Below are 23,114 nucleotides of genomic sequence, written 5' to 3' on the forward strand. Positions count from 1 at the left end.
CTTTGAACTAAAAATCTATACAAAGAATTATGGGAAATGTAGTTTACACTGGGGAGTGTGGCTATAAATAAAATGTTTTGTTGCCAAAACGTGTGGGGTTTCTAACAAGGGGTCTGACAATTTACGTACCTCTTGAAATAATATATATCATTTTAAATAAAAGAAAATGTGAAATTTATTCTTTTAAAATTCATGAAATTTTGTAACTATAAAAGGCATTTAAATGCCTTACATTTGGCTGATCTTTTTTTGGTGAAAATCATATAAAAATTACAAATTTAGGAGAAATTAGTCATTTTTATAAATGTAATGAAAAATATCTAGGTAATGAAAATTATATGAATAAGTGTGACGTCAATATATCTAAAGATTCAAAATTATTGCACTTTTATTTTGAAATGTCGTACTGGCGTCCGCTTAATCGTTTCCCCTTAAATTAGCAAATTTGTTTGCCCCATAGTGGTAGATGTTAGATGTCCAGTCGTGTTTTTGCGAAATAAAAAATAAAAAATACATTTAAAAAAATTCTTTATAAATAATGTTTATTTTATAATTTGTCATGAATGGTTAATTTACGTATCACACCTAAAAGTCCTAAACACTGCATTTTTCCAGCAACGCCATAGATATGGAGAAATACGATATTCTAATGTAAGAGTGGCCTTTTATATATACAAAGACAGAAAGCTAAAATATATTAGCTATATTAGGATTTTATAAAGGTTCCTTGTTTATTTATTTATTTGTATTTTTAAGTCTCACAATTCGAGATAATGATGACAGATAAACTCGAAATATGGCGGATAAAAGAAATGCAAGTTCTCTTATTTTAGTTTAGATTAAAATAATAATCCGTGAGAATAAAATTATGTTGCAACTTTACATTAAGTATTATTTAAAATAGTATGTACCACCAGAGACTATTTATTAGGTACCACCGAGTTATATTAGAGACTTTTATTTTGACATGCACATCCTACGTTTGTCGTACGTTTGTTTACGCTTTTTTGTTGCTAACTTCACTCGTATTAGAGATTTGCTCTGTCAAAGAAAAGGAGAGGTTCTTTATTAGGAATTGTTAAATGTTGCACTCAAATATTTAGATTAACCAGACCCATGTGCCGTTATTTGGCACTTTAATTTACGTAAAATACTAGTGGTATTTAAAATATATTTCGTTGTAGTACAATCTGGACCCCGACTCTAGCTATGGCTGGCAGTAGCATAGCGATGAAGACCTGGGAGCTGTCAAACAGCATGCAGGAAGTTCAGAGTATCGATGAAATATATAAATATGATAAAAAACAACAACAAGAGATCCTGGCGGCCAAACCCTGGACTAAAGAGTAAGTATGGCACACCATAATAAGACAAACCAAGCGGCCTTTTACTTCCATAGAGGCCTGATTTGTTTTTGAATCGTTAATAACTGTTTTCTTTGTTGGTTTTATTGTTTACAGCCATCATTACTTTAAATACTGTAAGTTATCAGCTTTGGCACTGTTGAAGATGGTGATGCATGCCCGATCTGGTGGAAATCTGGAAGTGATGGGACTTATGCTGGGGAAAGTGGACGGAGAGACCATGATCATTATGGACAGTTTTGCTTTACCTGTGGAGGGCACTGAAACTCGAGTGAATGCTCAGGCTGCAGCATATGAATACATGGCTGCTTATATAGAGAATGCAAAACAGGTACATTGGACATATAGCTATGACCCACATTTTGTCAAGTAGTCATATTAGACAAATAATAAATAGTAAACCCACTACATAGCTATCATTTTTGTTTCAAATGTGATAATGTCCAATGTCTTTTGAATGCAATGATAACTGAAAAACACTATTATTGGAATGTATAATTGTCAAAGTGTCTTTGTCATCAATAAATTCATTTAGGTGGGACGGTTGGAGAATGCCATTGGATGGTACCACAGTCATCCTGGATATGGCTGCTGGCTTTCAGGCATCGATGTTAGCACTCAGATGCTTAACCAGCAGTTTCAAGAGCCCTTTGTCGCAGTAGTGGTAAGTGCGGTTGAAAATGTTGAACTGGTTGCTTATTTTGCATTAGAGCTAATTCTAGAGTCTCTCTAAACTCTGTTACACTCTATCTCTGAAGACAGAGGATAAAATAGCCCAACGATATCAGTGATCCATAATTGACCCCCAAGATACAAATGGGTTTGGTGACATTTGTAGTGGTGCCTGATTAATGGCTGTTGGCTTTGTAACTGAATACATTTTACAGTTTACGCTTCATTGCTATTACTTATTTTGTGCGGAAGGCAAATAACAAGCTGGTGCTCATAACTTTCATTTGCTAAACTGGCAGCTCTGTGTTTATATTTGTTACATTTGATTGAATTGTTTTGCTTAGTACAGTCATTGTAATTTTTTGCCCCTCTCAGATTGATCCCACAAGGACTATATCCGCAGGAAAGGTCAATCTTGGAGCTTTCAGAACATATCCAAAGGTAAGAATATTTTTCTTGGTGAATAGTGTTTTTGTTGTGTCATCATGTTTATCCATGAAGTATTACATATTTATTTCTCTTTTCATTTATTTTTCATCTTTTTTTTTTTTCTTTCATCACATATTACAATTTGTAAAATTTAATGGTAGGGTTACAAGCCTCCAGATGAGGGTCCGTCTGAATACCAGACGATTCCACTTAACAAGATTGAGGATTTTGGAGTGCATTGCAAACAGTAAGCATTTCTGTCGTAAAGAATAAATTTCTCAGAAAAATACATTTTCTGCACACTCTATGGTGCATCATTCTAAATGTTTTAATTATGTTAACTTAGATTCAAAATGTAATCAGTTGACAATATAATGATTTAACTGTAATGCATTATGTTTTATGTGATCTTCTGTTATTTAGGTATTATGCTTTAGAAGTGTCTTATTTTAAGTCTTCCCTGGACCGCAAACTGCTAGAGCTGCTCTGGAATAAGTATTGGGTCAACACTTTGAGCTCTTCCAGCCTACTGACAGTGAGCGCTCTCTTTTATTTGTGCAAAATAAATAAAATATCCAGCTCTATTTTTGTGTTCTTTCATAGCACAATATATGCAGAAGTCTTAAAGATTTTATTTTACTAAGAGTATTATAGTAATGTTCATCTGCTTGTCACAAGATTTGATTTCTCTCAAATTGATTTATGTACGAATATCCTACAACATTGTTATGTAGCTAATTATTACCTTCATCATCCTGAAGATATTTTGGATGTTAAAGGGTAGAAGTGTTCTATGAGGCTGATAATATGACACAAGTCTGATGACAGCCTGTGCGCATGATTAATATTTGTAGGTGCTGCTTTTGTTCACGGGAATTGTTTGCCTGAAAGCCAAAGTTGAATGCCGTTGTTGGCTCCGACATTATGTCATGAGTCTTGTTTAACACTTTCAATGGGCTGTAGACTATCTAAACAGCAGTCTCAAAGCTGTGAGTTAGAGATAAATTGACTACTTGTCAAGAGCGACTTGTTTCTCCAAGGAAGAAGTGTTGTCAGTAATTATGTTGTCACCACAGACCAAGACCTTAAGTCTTTGAGTCTGTCATTACTGTGAATCCTTGTCTGGGGAGTGTACAGCCTCACCTTCTGCAAACTTTTGGGACCTCATTCAGGGGGGCCTTCAGCAAACCAAAGTTCAAATATCTTGGATATGCTGTGTAACAAACTTCTGAATTTCTCATCAGTGTAAAGTCATGTTGTGAGGGTTTAGGTATTGTTGTGAAATTCTGCATTAACCTAGACAGAGCAAAGTGGTTTTGTTAATGTGTCTTTCTTTTAGAATGCAGATTACACCACTGGACAGGTGTTTGACCTGTCGGAGAAGCTCGAGCAGGCAGAAGCTCAGCTGGGAAGAGGCAGTTTCATGCTGGGTTTAGACACACATGATAGGAAATCTGAGGACAAACTAGCAAAGGCAACACGTGACAGGTAATATGATCCTTATTATTCCAATATTAAGGATTTATTTCATTATGTAGACAGTGCCAATTAAAGGGATAGTTCACCCAAAAATGAAAATTCTCTCTTCATTTACTCACCCTCATGCCATCCCAGATGTGTATGACTTTCTTTCTTCTGCAGAACACAAATTATGATTTTTACAAGAATATTTCAGCTCTGTAGGTCCGTACAATGCAAGTGAACGGGTGGCAAAATTTTGACGCCCCAAAAAGCACATAAAGGCATCATAAAAGTAACCCATATGACTCCAGTGTTTTAATCCATATCTTCAGAAGTGATATGATGAGTGTGGATGAGAAACAGATCAATATTTAAGTCCTTTTTTGTTTGAAATTCTTCTCCCTGCCCAGTAGGGGGCGGTATGCATTAAGAATGTGAATCACCGGGAGGTCACGTGACGCCATGCAAGAAGCAGACGTGTGGGCGACGAGCTCTGCGCACTTTGCTAAATTTTTTATTATTTTCATGTTATAATATGGTGAAATTTGATACACCCAATTATACATTTGCTCTTTGAGGCAAAACATGGCAAAGAAGTCAAAATCTTTGGGCTCTGGAGACATTAAAAGACACTTATGTGTTCAGGATGAAAGCCCCGACAGGCCTACAGACCGGGGACTCAATTTGGATGGCGCGGCGGGAGAGGAGATCCAGCGTCAGTTGTCCAACATGTCGGTGATGCTGACAAACGTTCTTGCTGACTTGGAGGATCTCGCTGTAATACGTCGATCGAGTACGGCGATGGAAATAAAATTCTCTGAGTTAGTTACAAGAGTGACTGATGTTGAGAGACGAATCGATTGTCTGGAGTCTTTGGAGAGGGAATTAACCGCTAATCCGCCCACGACCAAAGTTGATTTGGAACATCTCCTTGAAAAGCTTGAAGATCTTGAGAATAGAAGCCGCAGGAATAACGTTCAAATTGTTGGAATTCCTGAGCATGAGGAGGGCAGAGATATGGTGAAATTCCTAGACGAGCTTTTCCCGAGTCTGCTCGACATAACAGGCCATAAACTGGAAATCGAGCGAGCTCACAGATTTGCTGAGGGAGACAGGCCCCGATCAATCCTGGCCAAATTTCTGAGATCATCCGATAAAGATCTTGTGTTGCGCCAGGTGAGGAACAAAGGGAAGCTTTCTTGGAAGAACCATAATATTTTCTTGTTCCCGGACTTTGCGAGTTCGACAAGAGAGAAACACGAACGGTTCAAGGAATGTCAGAAACTCTTACATCAGCGAAAGATCACTTTTGCTCTGATGTTTCCGGCCAAACTGAGAATAGAAACGAAGGACGGTCGCAAAGTATTTACATGTCCCAATCAGGCAATGTCTTTTATTGAATCAATGGGTGAGTAAACCATTGGGTGTTTCTCATGTGAGTGGGTCGACTCACTGTACTTACTCTGGCTTTTGAGGAAGCTGGACGTCATTTTGGTTTCTTTTTTCTTTTGCGTTGGCTCCACCGAGCGGCTGGAATTTGTTTTGTGAATAACACTTTTCCTTAAAGAAACTTTTGCATTGACAGAAGATTACTTTTGCATTGATGTTCCCGGCCAGTTTGAGAGTGGACACTATGGATGACCGCAAAATATCTACATACACACACAAAGGATGTCTTTTATTAAGTTGACGGATTGTGTAAGTCATGGTATATACATTTATACGGCCTCCAATATCCGGGGAACCGGGATGCCGGTTTTGTTTCTTTTTGTATTGGTTCCGCCTAGCAGCTGGAGCTTGTTCTATTGAATAACACTCCTTTGGAACAGCTGTGGATTAATCTGTTCGTTCTTCGTGCTTATTCCTCCTGCTGGCTGGAGTTTGTTTTGTTGAGTATTTTTACGGGACATCGGAATGATTACATTATCCGCTGAACTCATAACAGCTGGCTCACTGAATATTTGTTTGTCTGTCCGTGGAATCTGAACAGTTTTATATCAGCTGGAATTTGTTTTGTGGAAGATCACACCTTTGAGACAGTTCTGTGAATGAATCTACATGTTCTTTGTGTTCATTCTTCCTATTGGCTGGGGTTTATTTTACAAAGTAATTTCTGTTATGTAATTTTGCCTCACAAGTCACAAATTTGTGAGGCAAAGTTGAGCAATCGGATGACAAGGTTGTCGTGGGGGTTCGTGTGAGTTCATGGACCTTTTGAGTTTAGAGGGATTAATGCACACGTTTTTCTTTTATCCGTTTGTTTTTTTCGGGGGGAAGTTCAGGGTTTGATTGTTTCACTAATGTGGAATATGGTCTGTATAATTTTGTTTTTGACACACAATTTATTTTTTCTAATATGTCAAAATGTCAAATGTTAATATGAGTGGATTGTCTCTCTCCACATGGAATGTAAATGGGTTGGGGCACACCATAAAAAGAAGGAAGGTTATTACTTTTCTTAAGCGTAAGAAATATGATATAGTGTTTCTTCAAGAAACACATCTCTCCCCGCAGGAAGCTGAAAAATTTGGGAAGATATGGGGTGGACATGTTTTTTTTAGTGCTGGCTCAAGTAAGATTTAAGGGGGTCATTATATAGATTAATAAATATCTACAATTCAAATGACTCAAACAGACTAAAGATAAATTAGGGAGAATCATTATTGTTTTAGCTGAAATTCAGGGGCAAAGGTTGATTTTGGCTAATATTTACATCACCTAACGCTGATGATCAGGGCTTTTTTATAGATCTTGAAGGGATTCTACAAACCACTGGTACCCCTCATGATATAATATTGGGAGGAGACTTTAATCTTTTGATGGACTCAGTCCTTGATCACAGTGAAGCAAAAGTGTATAAGCCCCCTAGAGCAACATTGACGCTTCACATGATGTGTAAAAATCTTGGTCTTACAGATATTTGGAGACTTTTGAACCCATCTGGTAGGGACTATACATTTTTTTTCATCAGTCCATAAGATTTATTCTAGAGTAGATTATTTTTTTTTATATCCAAATCCCTCATTTCATCTGTTGATGATTGCTCAATTGGAAATATCTTTGTCTCAGATCATGCTCTGGTGAGTTTAGAGGTGTTGCCACATATAGAGAAAAAGAAATCATATAGTTGGCGCCTTAATGTGTCCCTTTTGCAAAATCCTAATTTCCAACAAATGCTAAAGGCTGAAGTCATTGTCTATATGGAGACCAACTGGTCCTCAGTATCCTCTGTGCGCATGGCTTGGGAGGCACTTAAGGCGGTTCTTAGGGGCCAGATCATACAGTATGCCTCATTCACCAAAAAATCCAAAGCACAAGAACTCATGGAGTTGGAAGGAAATATTAAAGGTGCCGAGGCAGAGCTGAAGCACCATATGTCATCTGATGGCCTCCGAGAATTGACCCGATTGAAATATAGATATAATACTATTTTGTCGCTGAAAGTGGAGTTTTGGTTATTCAGGGCAAGACAGTCATACTTTGAGTCGGGGGACAAAGTAGGAAAACTTTTGGCTAGATATATAAAGCAGAGAGAGTCTTTTTCTACCATTCCCTCAGTGAAATATGCTGGTGGTGAAATATTTACTTCGGCCATTGATATTAATAATGCTTTTATAGAATTCTACTTTGATCTTTATAGTTCCACGTCTTCGTCTACTGATGAGGATATTAGGAATTTTGTGGAACCATTAGATCTTCCTAAACTGATGACTGAGCAAAGGAGTTCTCTTGATTCTGAGATAACCTTGGAGGAGCTTGATGAGGTAATTAAGGCCCTGCCTACAGGCAAGGCTCTGGGGCCTGACGGCTTTGCCACTGAGTTTTTCATATCTTATGCTACAGAACTGGCTTCACTTTTGTTAGAAGTTTATACAGAATCATTAAAGAATGGAAAGCTTCTGCCAACATGACACAAGCCTGGATCAGTCTGATTCTTAAAAAAGGACAAAGATCCAAGCGAGTGTAAAAGTTACCGTCCAATTTACCTGATCCAGTTAGACATAAAAATTTTGTCAAAAATTCTGGCTAATCGATTAAGTAAAGTTATGACATCACTTATACATATAGATCAGGTGGGGTTTATTCGGGGCCGTAGCTCTTCTGATAACATTAGGCGTCTCATCAATATCATGTGGTCAGTAGCGAATGATCAGACTCCAGTCGCTGCCATCTCACTTGATGCCGTAAAGGCGTTTGATATGGTAGAATGGGATTATCTTTTTAAGATTTTGGAAATGTATGGGTTCGGGAGTACTTTTATTGGTTGGATTAAGCTACTTTATAGACACCCTGTAGCGGCGGTGCAAACAAATGGACTAATTTCAGATTTATTCACTCTGGATAGGGGCAACCGGCAGGGTTGCCCTCTTTCCCCCTTATTGTTCTGTCTTGCCCTGGAACCATTAGCAGCCACGATAAGAAAGGAGGATGATTTTCCAGGGGTGATTGCGGTAGGCATGGCGCAAAGCTTCTGCTTTACGCAGATTATATTTTATTATTTGTCTCCGACCCTACTAGATCTATGTCTTGCCTCCACAGAATTATTAATTCCTTTTCCAAGTTCTCAGGATACAAAGTCAGTTGGTCTAAGTCCAAAGCTTTGGCTTTGACAGCGTACTGTCCAGTAATGGCTTTTCAGCCGGGTGCCTTCCAGTGGCCCAAACAGGGAATTAAGTATTTGGGAATTTTATTCCCAGCAAATTTGTCTGATTTAGTCAGAGTTATTTTTGATCCCTTAATAAAGAGGTTTTCAAATGATGTGGACAGGTGGGCTTCATTACATTTATTGATGATTGGGAAGGTTAATGTTATTAAAATGAATTGTGTTCCAAAATTCAACTACCTGCAACAGTCTTTCCCTGTAGATGTCCCCCTCTCTTATTTCAAGCAATTTGATAGCATAGCAAAGTCCTTTATTTGGAATGGTAAGCATCCCAGGTTAAATTTCAATAAGTAACATAGGCCGATTGACAATGGTGGGTTAGGCCTACCCAAGATTTTGTTTTATTATTATGCATTTGATCTTAGACATTTGGCTCATTGGTTGCTTCCACCTGAGAGAGCCCCTCCCTGGTTTTGTATTGAAAAGGAAGTTCTTGCCCCTGTCTCGCCACTGCAAAGCCTTTCGATCAAACTAGCCGGAGAGGTTAAGTCGCACCCTGTTATTTTGCATTTGCACTCGATATGGACAAAAGTGTCCAGAGTGTTTAATTCGGATATTTATTTAAATGTAGCCTCAAGCATATGGCTGAACCCTAAACTATGTATTAATAAGTTCCCTTTCTGTTGGTCAGATTGGATTGTGAGGGGGGTTAATGCACACAGTGACCTATATGAGGGTGGAGTATTGAGACCTTTTGAAAATTTGGTTCAACATTTTGGCATTCCCAGATCTCAGTTTTATAAATATTTACCACCTACTTGGGAAGGGTCATGAGGCATCAGTGTATTACTCCCTGCTAATTCAGAGTCTGGGGGATGGAACTTTGAATTCTCTCAAAAGATTATGGGAGAAAGATCTAAACTTGACATTGGGGGAGGGGGTGTGGGCTAGGATCATAAAAAACATGAAGTCTGCATCTAGAGATGCAAGGGTGTGTCTGATGCATTTTAAGATTTTGCGTCGATTTTATTGGACCCCCTCTAGATTGTATTGGCTTGGTCTTAAAGACACTCCCACCTGCTGGCAATGCCAGTCAGAAGACGGGGACACAACCCATGTTTTTTGGGGATGTGTTGGGATCCAGGAGTTTTGGTTGAGGTTTCAGAACATTGTGTGTGATGTAGTGGACACTCAATTTTCATTTTGCCCCAGACTGTGTGTTTTGGGTGATGGAGCGGTCCTGAATATAGATGATAAATATTTAAAAAGCTGGGTCCTAACCAGCGTGATGATTGGCAGACAGGTAATTCTCAGGGGATGGAAGTCAGCTGATGCGCCCTCATTTCGTGAGTGGTCTACCGAGATGGGCAGGGTAGCAGCATTTGAGGAGATGGCATGTAGAAGGCTAGGCAATCTGGATTTGTACATCAGGAAATGGGGCAGCTATTTAGCCTTTTTGGAAGGCTCTCGGGGAGGGGCAGTGGAGAGAGACTAGTGTTTTTTTTTATTTTTTTTTTTTTTTTATTACTATTATGTTTCTAAACATTTTCTGCTGTTTTATTGTCTATATGTGTGTCTTTGTCAGTTGGCTTTTGACCACTGGGGTGCTTGTTTGTGTCGGGTGTGGGTGTGGGAAAGTTGTAATTTCATGTGGTTTGATTCTGCATTTTCTGTCTATTTAATTTGCTGCATGGAATCAATAAAAATTGTTAATAACAACAACAAAAAAAGAATGTGAATCACCAAAAACACAAGAAGAAGAATGTGAAAGTGATCTTTTTCTCACCCACACCTTTCATATTGCTTCTGAAGACATTTATTTAACTACTGGAGTCTTATAGATTACTTTTATGCTTGCTTATGTGATTTTTGGAGCTTCAGAATTTTGGCACCCATTCACTTGCATTTTATGGACCTACAGAGCTGAGACATTGTTCTAAAAATCTTCATTTGAGTTCAGCAGATCTAAGAAAGTCAAAACATATCTGGGATGGCACAAGGGTGAGTAAATTATTAGAGAATTTTCATTTTTGGGGGAACTATTCCTTTAAGACTGTATAAATACATGTAAATAAATGAACAAGCCAGGGCAAGTTTATTTATATAGTACATTTTATGCACAGTAATTCAAAGTACTTAATTACGAACAGATAAAAATCTAATTAAATATGAGATAAATATAGAATAGTTTTAGATCAGAAGTTATTATTATTATTATTAAATGTAAATGTATTTCTTTTAAAAAATAATCTTAATTTCACACATTTTTGTTTTGTCTGAGGTCATGGATGATTGCTAACTTTTGTCTCTTTTTGGGCTCAACTTCCGCTCTTTTTTTACTTTTACTACCACTAATGCCATAAGTAATCTTGGTTTCTTTTAAACAAAAGACATTTTTCAAGCCGTTTTGAAAGAAACATAATTAGCCCTTTCTTTGGCTTTCAGCTGCAAAACAACCATTGAAGCAATTCATGGATTGATGTCTCAGGTTATCAAAGATAAACTCTTCAATCAAGTGAACACATCTACCAGCTAAACTTGGAATGAACTGAAGTGATATGACCTTACATGCTGTGTATGCTTAGTGATGTGTTCTCATCGTTATGACTGTGCTTTGAAAGAATCAAAGTAATTCATCTGTAGGAATCTCATCCATGTTCGTTTCACTTGAAATTTGTTCAAACAAATAAATAAACGCTGTTCAGGTTCATTAGCTGTCTGTCTTAGCATCTGGGTTTTTTTAAGCTTATTTTTGTTTTTATATGCAAGCAAAATTCAGAGTTTGTCTTAAAAAGTATTGCATTACATTTGCGACTAAAGTCACTTTGTTACTCATGCATCTCCTTAACAAAGCTATCATTTAGAGCAAGACTAATTCGTTTTCCTTAGAGCTGTAGGTTACCACACTTTTGAAATGTATTCTCCTCTGGGTTCAATGTAACACAGAACCATACCATTCCCACAGCTTGTGCCCAAAGCTGTGGCAGCAGTATTCTATTCACACCCCCTAACAACATAACATTTAACATGTTAACAAAAACCACATTGCACTCACTAACCACAAAACTCCTCAAGAGGTAATTTTCATATTTGCCAGTCATAGCATTACATAATGGAATAACAAACTCAATGGCTATGCTGGCCCAAAGGTAAACACAGCCTGGCATGGCCGAAGCGCATCTGTCAGGACGACCCTGTGCAGGTTGTCTCTGTGTTGTACACAATCCTTCAGGATTCTGAGCTTTACACTGTGGCCTGTCACTGATGCATCACAGAAACAGGAGCTCGGTACACTGAAGTCTATTCAGCACTGCGTGTCTGCTCTTTATCGCTGCAGACACTCAACATCCACGTGGTTTCTTGTGCACATGTGCGTCTGCATGTTCTTGCAGACAACAGTGCTGACATCATGCTCATGATTTTTACCCCTCATAATGTTAATTTTAAGCTTGTAATGCTTTGTTACAGAAAGCAGCAACTTATTCAATTATGCCCTATGCAGTTTGTGGATTTTGGACTGAAGTTGTAGTGAGAGTGTTTTTGCTCTTGTGATGACCATTGAGCCAAAATACTGAATCCAATATTTCATCCCTTTGAGGATGAAATTTATTGAAATCACAGTCGTCAAAAATTTTAATGCGTGAGTTCTGTGTTTCACCCATTGGAATCACAAATGAGGCTTATAATCATCACCAGATGAGCATTTTTTTATGCTTGAGGAAAAGGGGAAAAAAGCAGATGAGTACAAATGAGAATTAACCTAAGCATATTATGTTTAACATGAGTGAACTAACATCAGCCAAATCCATTAACTAAATGTAATGTATGTTTTCTATTAGCAAAGGCCTTCTTAAATTACCATGGAATTCCACTTCATTTGCAGAATTCAAAGAAAATGTTTTAAAATAATAAGTACATAGGTATACCAAAAAAGATGTGATTAAGGGAATATTTCAGAGTTATGATGAGCACAAATAATCAGGAGTGGCCATTTATCACAAGGCTCCTGTTAGACTACAGCCTATGGGATCAATGACCCCGTATACATCCTCAGATATTTGGTAGCACTGATGTTTTCTTTGGACCATATAATCATTTCAACAAGCATGGCAATAAGGAGCTGAAACATGCTCAATGCCCCAGAGGAGAGTCTGAAGGGGGAGAACTCCCCTCCTACATCCCTAAACCAATCAAAGCAACATTTCCTTTCTGCCAAGTGCTCTGCATGCATAAATGGAGGCAAGTCGCTCAGTCTCAGGAAGCACATTCCTCCACAGTATATAACAATACGGGGGTCACCGCAGTGATTAAGCCCACTTCTCCGCAACTGATATGCATTTTTAGGGGCAGCAATTTGAGCTTGGAATGAGTGAGGGAAATGTTCAGTTCCATCAGCTGAAGCTGATAAACATGGTTTCTGATTTCAGGAAGTAAATGCTTGAGGGTCTTCTTGTCTCCTTTAAACCTGAAGGGTGGCCCCAGGTTTGGTGTAACTCTTAGTTTTTCTTCCCCAACATTTCTCTCTCTCTCTCTGCAAAACACAAAGGGCAAAAATGCATTTCTGCAGTCTTGAGCTTGAGTGAAACTAATGTTGTCAAAATAAATACACTCAGCAATTCTGGAACCTGTAACAGTATCCCGTATAATTCTAGACAAGAATGTTTCTTTTTCTGTGCATTTACATGAACATATCGATATAAAGATAAAATCCCTCTCAATAATTTCATAATATTAATGTCAGCCAAGATAGTAAATGTTTTTTGACTGAAACAAATGTGACTTAAATCCTGTTTTCAAATACTTGTAATGAATGTTAAAAAGGTCAAAGGGTGCAATGGTTGCATGCCAATAATTTAAATTATATTATTATTATTATTATTTTTATTTTTTCAGAAAAATGGGCAAATTATTTCACAGCATTGTTTTCTTGCCTGCGTTACTTTTGAAATAATCTAATGCACAGTGCACATGTTCAGTTAATTTCAATTAATCAATTAATCACAGTAGATTCTGAACTTTGTGTTCATTGTAATTCCTTTGTTAGAGGTTTGTTCTACATTACTCATCATCAGTGTTGGGTAAGTTACTCTAAAAAAAGTAATGAATTACTAACTACTAATTACATCTTCTGCAGTGTAATTAGATTACTGTACTAATTACTCTGTCTGAAAAGTAATTACATTACGTATTACTAATTACTTTCTAAAACCCAAATCAACCTCGACCAGATGAACAGTTTCATGTCTGACCTTGTATTGTTCTTTTAATTCTTTCAAATGAATAATTTAAAATCAAATAAATTATTCTTGAACTGGCCAAAGAATTTAAGGGGGCAGCGTTAAATTAGAAAACTTCTATTTTAACAGTAGATGTTACATTTCGATTTTAAATTCACTATTGTTTTATATTGAATTGTTCTATTGTCTGTACATTATTTAATGCAATTACATCAGAAGTAACTGTAATTAAATTATTAAAAATGAATAGTAATCCCTTACTTTTTCCAAGGAAAAGTTTATTTAATTACAGTAATGCATTACTTAGTAATGCATTACACCCAACACTGCTGCAATCAAAAACTTTTCATCAATTCAGTGTAGAATTTACCATGTAAAACTTGGCAAAGAAAGCATTCTCTGCGGACACTCCTGTAAACTCCTTTCAACATCAGATTTTAACTTCCCAATCAATTTTGGCGCGTGCAAACTGACCTCGCGCTCGTGCGTCGTGTCGCCATAGCAACAGCGGCCCTCGTTTCCTAAACAAAGTCGAGACAACAGGAAAATAAAAACATTTAAAAGCGAGCAAAACAGCTTGCGTTCATAGGTGATGACAGTTAATATACAACATTAGCTATGACGGACTGCTGGCTGCATTAAGGTATGTAATGCCAGGAGATCTAGAATAATAGCTTTTGCTACTGAATCAGACGCTTCATTGTTATATCTATACCGAAACAAAAATGCCAGTATGCCTTTTAGATTGCATTTATGTACTTTACACGCCTAACTTGCTTTTCTTTACTAACAAGGGAGCTATGCATATAGCCTAGTTAAACATACTGCAATATATTATAATGATTGACTGCTGTCTCTGCAGTTCCCTAGAGTTTTACCACAGAAAGTTATTGATTTTAATAGGCTCCCTATGTCATCTCCCTGCAGTCTGCTGCTTTAAGATCAAGTGTAAAACCGACCTGCTGTCATGTGTTGATGTATGTATTCCCTTTATTTTTGTCCTAGTGTGCAATGTCAACGGTTGTCAAGACAGTGTAGAGAGAACCTAAGCTCAGGGAATAAAATATCAGCCAAGGTCTTGCTAAGGAGGTCTTTCAGGTAAACTTAAAGGGATAGTTCACATAAAAAGGAAAATTATCTCATTATTTACTCACACTCATGATATCCCAGGAGTGTATGACTTTCTTCACCAGAACACATTTAAAGAAAAAAATAGAAAAATATCTAAGCTCAGTAGGTCTTTAAAATGCAAGTGAATGGAGATTTCTCTTTTGAACCTCCAAAATCACAGACAGTCAGCATAAATGTCATCGATACGACTCGAGCGGTTAAATTAATGTCTTCTAAACAACACGATTAATTCTGGTAATCTTCACGAGAGAGTGGAGTTTAAGCAGTCTCTCGTGTGGCATATTCACGTTGCCATGATACAGAGGTAATCTCACGTTCGGCACTCGGTTGAGACATCCAGGATGAGCACACAAATGCACCATTAAGAGTAAAGAAACAGATAAATACAAATCTAAACCTAAATCAACTAAGCTACTGGACAGCGTTCTTCCTTATCACTTGTAAACAGCACTGCTCTTACGGCTGTGACGCACTTGCGTTAGTTCTCGCGTGTATCAAATGCCAATGCGATTGCATCACACGCGTACCGCTCCTGACCAGAAGCATGATTTAGAGTAAAAAAAAAAAAAAAGTACTTAAATGTTTATCTTTTTCGCACCAAAAGCAATCGTGTCACTTTAGAAGACATTAATTTAACAGTTGGAGTCGTATGGATGATGTTTATGCTGAATATCTGTGATTTTTGGAGCTTCAAAAGAGAAATCTCCATTCACTTGCATTTTAAGGACCTACTGAGTTAAGATTTATTTTATTTTTATTTTATTTTTAATGTGTTCAGGAGAAGAAAGAAAGTCATACACACCTGGGATATTATGAGGGTGAGTAAATAATGAGAGCATTTTCATTTTTGGGGAACTATCCCTTTAAAGGAATATTGCAGGTTCAATACAAGTTTACCTCAAATGACAAATTTACCTCAAATTTTCATTGAACTTACATTATTTAGTTGGATTACATCAAATTAATGTACTATAGTAGTTTAAACTCAACTTCATTAGGTTAATCAAACTCAAATTACTATGGTTGATTTAATAAATTTTCTCATGTTGGTCCAACATATTTTATTTTATTAATCATGAGTATGTCATGTGAACAAGTGTAAGGCCAGTAAAACTGTTGCATTGTCAATTTAATAGCAACTGTTTAGAGCTAAGCAGCAATCAAATATCACTTGAAAGAGAATGTCCATCCTCAACCTAAGTATAAAGCGGCATTCTTCACCACAATGGTAACCCCCAAAACTCCAGCATAACAGATAATTTTTGAAATACCAGCATAACAGAACATTAAGCATCAACAAATCTCCTCCTAGTTTCATCTTGCTCAAATAAATGAATAAAATTTCAAAGCATGCTGGGAAATGGAAATTCATCAATGCTACATTAACACCACAAAAAGTATTCATGTAGTCCCAACTCAAATGGATTAAGTAAACTTCCATTTTACAAATTTAAATGGATAGAACGCAATGAAATCAAGTTGTGACAAAATTTTCTAGAATTGTATTGCTTTAGTTTATTTTAAATAAGTAAATTGAACAAGCAGCAAAAACACTTTTTTTTTTTTTTTTTTTTTTTTTTTGTTAATGATAGGTGTTTTCCAGGACTAGAAATTTACTGCAAATATACAGCATGCAGATTTGCAGGGTCAAGCTTATAGACATTGTAAATCTCAAGGAGATCGGGCTCTTTTTTCATGGAAAACTGATCTACCTTGACAATAATCTTAGGTTAGGTCCCCTGGCTCTTTCACCTTTGGCCTCGTTCTTACTATTCAAAGATAATATGTAGCTTGACAAAGGTTTGAGGGTCAATTGACTGTTTCTGTCTCTCAAGTATGTAACATCAAAGAAATAATGATCTTCTCACAGCAACCTAATTGACTTCATCAATTATACCTTTAAAACCCATTTAAAGACATTTAAATTCAAAACCCATTCAAAGACATTTAAAATCCATACAGCCACATATTCTCTATCCATACAGGTCAATCCTCTAAAAACTAGTCAATCATATTTTCTTGTATAGTGTTTCGGATTTTTGGTTCTCATTAATCACCTTATTCCCTTGACATGCTGACATCATTGTCTTCTTACCATACAGTTGCTGAAGAGAAATCTGGAGATAGTTTTGCGCACCAAGTCATTATGGTTCGTCTGACAGTGCAACTGATTGCTAAATCAAGCAATCATTTAAAAATGAGCAGAAGTGAATCTCTCCAGCAATATCTTAAAAAACTGACCCATCTCAACTTCTCAAACAAAAATATAGAGGACATTGTAAGTTTTTTTTTTTTATCTTTGAAAATGACTTCAATTCTATTATAAATTCTAATTGACATCAAATTAATATTATATTGTTGTTGTTTATTTATTATTTTGTTTTCCCCTCTCAAACATATAGGATGATCTATCAATGTGCAAAAACCTTACTGTTCTTTACCTATATGATAACCAAATATCACAAATCTGCAATTTGGGATTTGCCTCAAACCTTACACACTTATACATGCAGAATAACAATATCTCTCACATTGAGAACCTCTCATCTCTACACAAGCTCTCCAAACTGTAAGTATATGAAAGTATGCTAGCAACATATTTGGGCTGGATGTATTTACTATTTCACAGTAACATTCCTGCTTGCATTGATGTTAATATTTTCTATTGAAATGTAGTGCACATCTAATTAAGGAAAGGGCCATGGATGTAGGTGTTACTATTTCTATTTTTGAGGTTCCTGGGAGGAAATAGCATCACTGTGGTTGAGGGTTTAGAGGAGTTGAAAAGTCTGAAGGAGCTGCATATTGAAGGCCAGAGACTACCCCGTGGAGAAAAGCTGGTTTTTGACCCCCGTTCTATTTCCAGCCTCTCCGTGAGTAACTCATTGCTGCATTTAACATTCATGCACCGCAGTACACATTAACTGCAAGCCTTGAAGACTACAGAACCTTGCAGAGGGTGTTTTATGATTTAGATTTAGATTCATATAGCACATTGTCCTGAAGCATCTTGTGAGTTTGCTGTCAGATGAGAGGCATAGCTTAGATAGATGAAGCTAAAACACATGTACCAAGATTTGTATCAAAGAAGTTCTGTGCAAAATTTGATGAGGGTAAAAGAGGTCTCTGTGGCTGCTACTGGTTTGACAAATCAACAGGGAATGTTTACCACCTAGGCTATAGGTAAACAAACTGAAAAGTTGGGAATTTTGTTTATTTTGATAATTAATGAAATTGCAAGTGTAAGTGCACCCAATTTCCCCCCCAAAAAACATCTCTTAATGCTCCCCTTTGACTAACTCAGTGAAATCTTCATTGATTCCTCAGAAGTGGGACTGGTTTAAACTTTTAAGTGTCTAATGACAACAATATCAAATTTCATCCTTCCAGGAATCTCTGTGCATTCTAAATATCAGCAAAAATAACATTGATGAGATATGGGACATGGCTCCTCTCAAAAAATTGACCCATCTTTTTGCTGCTGATAACCAGCTACAGGACATTCAGGTAAAATATCATCTCCTCTACATTTCCAAAATCCATTAAAAAGAAAATTAACAAAGAATGGCCATTTTATAAAAATAATTATTTTATTTAAGTAGCATGCTTCTATAGGAATTATAAATGATTTCCTGTAGAAAAATATGAAGTGTGAAATTATAGAGGGAGAGCAGTGCTAAAACATAATCCTACAAATCCTGCCAGCAGTCTCCAGACTTACACAGGGTCAAAATTATTCAACAAATCAGCAGGCTGGTCTCCAGGGACAATTTCTGCTGACAATTTAAACAAGCACAAGTTTTCCTCCTTCCTTAGTGAACTGACTTTCCTCTGAAATACACTCAGTGCCCCTTATAACTTCAGCCTTATATTAAAAAAATCTTTTGACTCAAATATATAGCTTCCTTTTTGGGAAACTAAAGCTGAAATGTAACTTATTCTGAAAATGTAAGTGTAAGAAGTAACACTACAAGTAGCTTAGCAGTAACTTTGGCCAACAGCACAAAAGACAATCCTCTCAGCAACTGCCGCCGATAATAGTGATCCATGTGTCAGAGGAAGCTTTCATGTTTAGCAGATATCTCCTTTAATTTATACAACCCCTTTACCATTATTGATTTAGTGACGACAGCACCCAAAGGATCAATTCCTCCTTTATGCAGCATGGTCCAATTCCAGAAGAAACATTATGGATTTAAAAAAAAAATTATGACAGGCAGTCAGCCGAGTGACAAATGGGTACTGCAGAGGCTGTTAGTGGCACATGGCCAGACAGTGCAGATAGGGATCGAAGCTCTGGTCAAATACAGGTTCATAACTGGCCATCATTAGTCCAGTGTGGGGCTGAGGAGTGCATTGCACATTGGAGGGCAATTTGGCGCTGGGCAGTTCCCAGCCAAGCCCTCAGAGTGACAGACCTGACATGATCATTTATCAAAGCCTGAGAGTGTGTGGCTCACTGGGGTCCCGATAGAGCTGATTGCACGTGGACTGAAAAGTGGAAGCACTTTAGTTGAGACAGGAAGGCAATGAACAATCAGAGCGTGTCCAGAGAGTATTCATATTTCCATCCTGGATTAATGTGTCCTTAGATAAACATACACTGCAGGCAACATGCTTGAGGACTACTGCCCAGGGGAACTTGTTAGTCACGCAGTCCAAGTGACAGTATTTATTAAAACAAGCTGATGTCTTGTTTACACTTTCATCCTCTGAATTTCAGTCTAAATTGTTTTTTGACCTTGTGGCCTATTTGTCTTAAATATGATGCCATTACAATATTTTAACCTGCAAATCTTGGGCTAAATATGTTTTATATTGAGCTGCAAAATCTGCTCAGTGTTACAATATTTTGGCAGTATGCAATTGGGAAATTTGAGATAAGTTGTTTATCCCTATAAAAATTATTTATTAAGGATTAAAGTGAGATTTAATGCCTTTATCGATTATGCCTTTTTGCTTTCAGGAGTTAGAGACAGTGTTCGGCCAGTGGTCTCAACTGCATCTACTGGATCTGAGTAGAAATCCTGTGAGTCACAAACCTAAATACAGGGACAGATTAATAACTGTCTGCAAAATTTTAGGTGAGAAAAATAAGAGTAATTATGTGCTTTTAATTAATAAAATAATTGATTGATTTTTATAGTAAATGAATCGTTGGCCTTCTGAATGATTTGACTAATCACACATTATTGTTAGACCTATCATTAAATGTTTATGTATTAATATACTAAAATAATTTAATTATATATTTTTTATTAGTGTTGTCCTTATGATTGATATTACTAATAACTCTGTTTTGGTGAAAAAATGCACAAAAACCTTTTCTTTTTGTATCTTTCTGATGTTTAGAGGACCTTGATGGAAAACAAATAAATGAGTTGTCTAGGCAGTTTCTCATCAACTGGAAAACCTCTAAAGGTGCAAAGAAGAAACTAGATGACAGGAAAGGACAAATCACAAATCCAGTTTCAAGTGTGTATGAGCATTGCTGTTTCATTGTTTAATTAAATTATTTATTAGACATAAAATAAAATAATAATATAAACAACTTACTGCAGCATTTATATTACAAATTAAATGTCTGTATTGAGTACATTACAGTCTAACTGATAAATCGTTCTTGTTAATATTTACAATCATTTACTTTTACCAGGAGCGTTTTCTTGTTATTGTTGCTGCATTTCTTGTATTAGTCAATAGGCCATTTACGGCATTGCAGCATTTTATATCATCAGCATGTGGTTGAATTTGCCATGCATGTCCCATGTGTCATGATCTCTCCGTTCCTTAAAAAGATATGTGACTCACTCCATGTTTTGCTTCAGCTGATTTTCACATGGGCCCCCAACATCCCTTTGCCTGTGACCACACCAGCTCTCTTAGCCCGTCAGATTATAGGAGGCCTGGCGTAAAATTTCGGCAAGACCAAATTCGAGCAGACAGCAGAGGAGGAAGGTATGAACAATGAAAATTTCTACCTTGCTAATTTTTTAAAAATGCATATTTGTCATTTAAATTTGCTTATATAAAAAACACCTAAAACTCACATGTACAGGGAGAGAAAATGTACTTAATGTAACTGCTTATTTGCTTCCTTCAGACATGCTGTATAAATGCCTGCTATTTGTCAAGTTATATGACTCATAAGTCTAATTTTCCACCAATGCAAATAAACAGCGTTTTCCTTTAGAACTGGCCTGAGGTTAACCATAGTTCTGCGCTACTCTGTGTAAATTGACATTAGCTAGTTCTACTGCAGAAATCATACCCCTTTGATGTCTCATTTCCTAGACATGTTAATTCTAATATACAGTAGGTTATAACTTTATAGTTTCTTTATCAGTGTGTGGCATTTGAAATGCAGAAATGGTCCACTGACATATCTATCATAAATATGAGCAGGATATCTCTGTATCTAGTGAGAAAAACTGTAATCAGCATCAGTATTAATGTATGAGGAATATGAATGATGAGAATGCTGAACTGCAGTTGTGTAAAGCCCTAATCTGCTTGTCCAGTAACAGAAGGTTGTGTAGAGATAATTTACAGAAGCGTATTTTAGTGTATGCACTTTACATGCATTTTACATATGCATAGTGAATTTACAATGTTCTTAGCTTTTTTAAATTTCTATTAATGAATCACACAAAACTCATGAAAGTCAATAATTAGAAATTATTTGAATTATTGTTTAGAAGAAATGAATATGTGATGCAGTGGTGAATATTTTTAAGGTAATTTATGTCTTTTTTATATATTTTTATTTGTCAATTCATGACTGCAATTGTTCATAGGTCAAGGCGGCAGAATATTCTGGTGAGGAGTAGCAGACCCTGAAAATCTAAGACAAATTACTAAGTAAAAAAACCTTTTTAGTGTCCTTAAATGGCTCTATTGAATTTGACTCAGGAATACTTATTTCAGGGATTTTCCTGAATGCTCTCAAAAATGTGAATGTGTTTTTCATCTCTGTCCACTCTCTTATAGTCACTGATATGAAATATAAATTTCTGAGTAGTTTTACCCTTTTGTTATCAAAACACTCTCTTGAAAAGTCTGTTACACTGTCTTGTTTGAAGGTGTGCATAGTCAAATTCTATTTGAAGATTCTATTTCTGAAATTCTGTTTAAAATATTTGTCTGTGTGCTTGACGGTAATAAATATAATTTGTAAAATGTTGAAGTTTTTTTTTTTTTTTTTAAATACCAGCAAATTACGACTAAAATTTTAAATCAATAATTCAATAATTACATTCACAAAAGGCATAATTATGTTTTGTACATTGTGTTTAGGGTTCAAGGATAAGTTATTCAGTGTTATTATGAAAGACTTTTTAATAGATATTGTAAAATATTTAATTCATAAAATATATTAGAATATTTCATAGCCTGAATGTAATTTAATTTTGCTAGTTAGATCATTAAGAAAAAAAAAAAAGTAAATTAAATGACCAAATCTCAAAATTAAATAACAGATTATGGTACATCTAGTCTCTCTAATAAAAATGATTGTAAGCTTTTAGTTATGATTTTAGTTACTTGTAATTTATGTCATCAAACATAGGTTACATTTTGCTGTTGTCGTGGATATTTGCAGTCCACCAGAGCATTAATAAAAGACCGATTATGAAACTCGGTATTTTAACAAATAATGCATATATTAATGCATTATATAATGCAGTCATTTAGATTCAAACCCATAGATTCATAACACATATTCTGACAGAACTTTTTTTTTTTTTTGCATTAAAATTATTTCAACTTATTCAATATCCAATAGGCTAATCAACTTTAAGCATATGTCTAGTCAGGAAGGCAATATAAATCGTTGTGTGTGTGTGTGTGTGTGTGTGTGTGTGTGTTTAGACAGGGTATATGCACTGTAAGGTGAGCGTATGAACGTAATACCTGCATATTTGAGTTTAATAACTACACCAGGGTATAACCTCTGAAAGATGTAGAGTAATTAGGCAGAGAAGCTTACTTAACCTCATTTGCTCTGCTTTATAATTATTGGCCAGGGGGCAATACTGTTACTTCATCCTAACAAAAACAATGTTTATTAAGAACAGTCTGAGATGTACATGTTATGAATAATTCCATTCATTAATTCTCCCACATCTCCGTTTGCGGACTTTGGAAAACAGAATGATTAATTTAGGAGTCTCACAAGAATTTCCTCATGCTTGCCAGTTGATTGCAGTGTTTAGAGTT

General features: G+C 36.2%; 2 protein-coding genes across 2 annotated transcripts; both read left to right on the forward strand.

Moving 5' to 3' along the window:
- The first annotated feature begins 1,007 nt into the window (after positions 1–1,007).
- On the forward strand, positions 1,008–11,239 carry LOC127434167 (COP9 signalosome complex subunit 5). The gene is made up of 8 exons (XM_051686708.1): positions 1,008–1,346; positions 1,461–1,695; positions 1,900–2,028; positions 2,412–2,477; positions 2,627–2,712; positions 2,889–3,000; positions 3,805–3,953; positions 10,975–11,239. Exons 1-8 carry the CDS (start codon positions 1,210–1,212, stop codon positions 11,063–11,065), a joined length of 1,005 nt encoding a protein of 334 aa, XP_051542668.1. The 5' UTR covers positions 1,008–1,209; the 3' UTR covers positions 11,066–11,239.
- A 5,804-nt stretch (positions 11,240–17,043) lies between these two features.
- ppp1r42 (protein phosphatase 1, regulatory subunit 42) lies at positions 17,044–22,047 on the forward strand. Its single transcript, XM_051686709.1, has 8 exons — positions 17,044–17,175; positions 17,300–17,466; positions 17,632–17,770; positions 18,288–18,404; positions 19,864–19,981; positions 20,250–20,372; positions 20,726–20,855; positions 21,695–22,047. Exons 1-8 carry the CDS (start codon positions 17,044–17,046, stop codon positions 21,735–21,737), a joined length of 969 nt encoding a protein of 322 aa, XP_051542669.1. The 3' UTR covers positions 21,738–22,047.
- Positions 22,048–23,114: the final 1,067 nt, after the last annotated feature.

The sequence above is a fragment of the Myxocyprinus asiaticus genome, chromosome 44, assembly GCF_019703515.2.
Source record: "Myxocyprinus asiaticus isolate MX2 ecotype Aquarium Trade chromosome 44, UBuf_Myxa_2, whole genome shotgun sequence".
NCBI classification, from domain to species: domain Eukaryota; kingdom Metazoa; phylum Chordata; class Actinopteri; order Cypriniformes; family Catostomidae; genus Myxocyprinus; species Myxocyprinus asiaticus.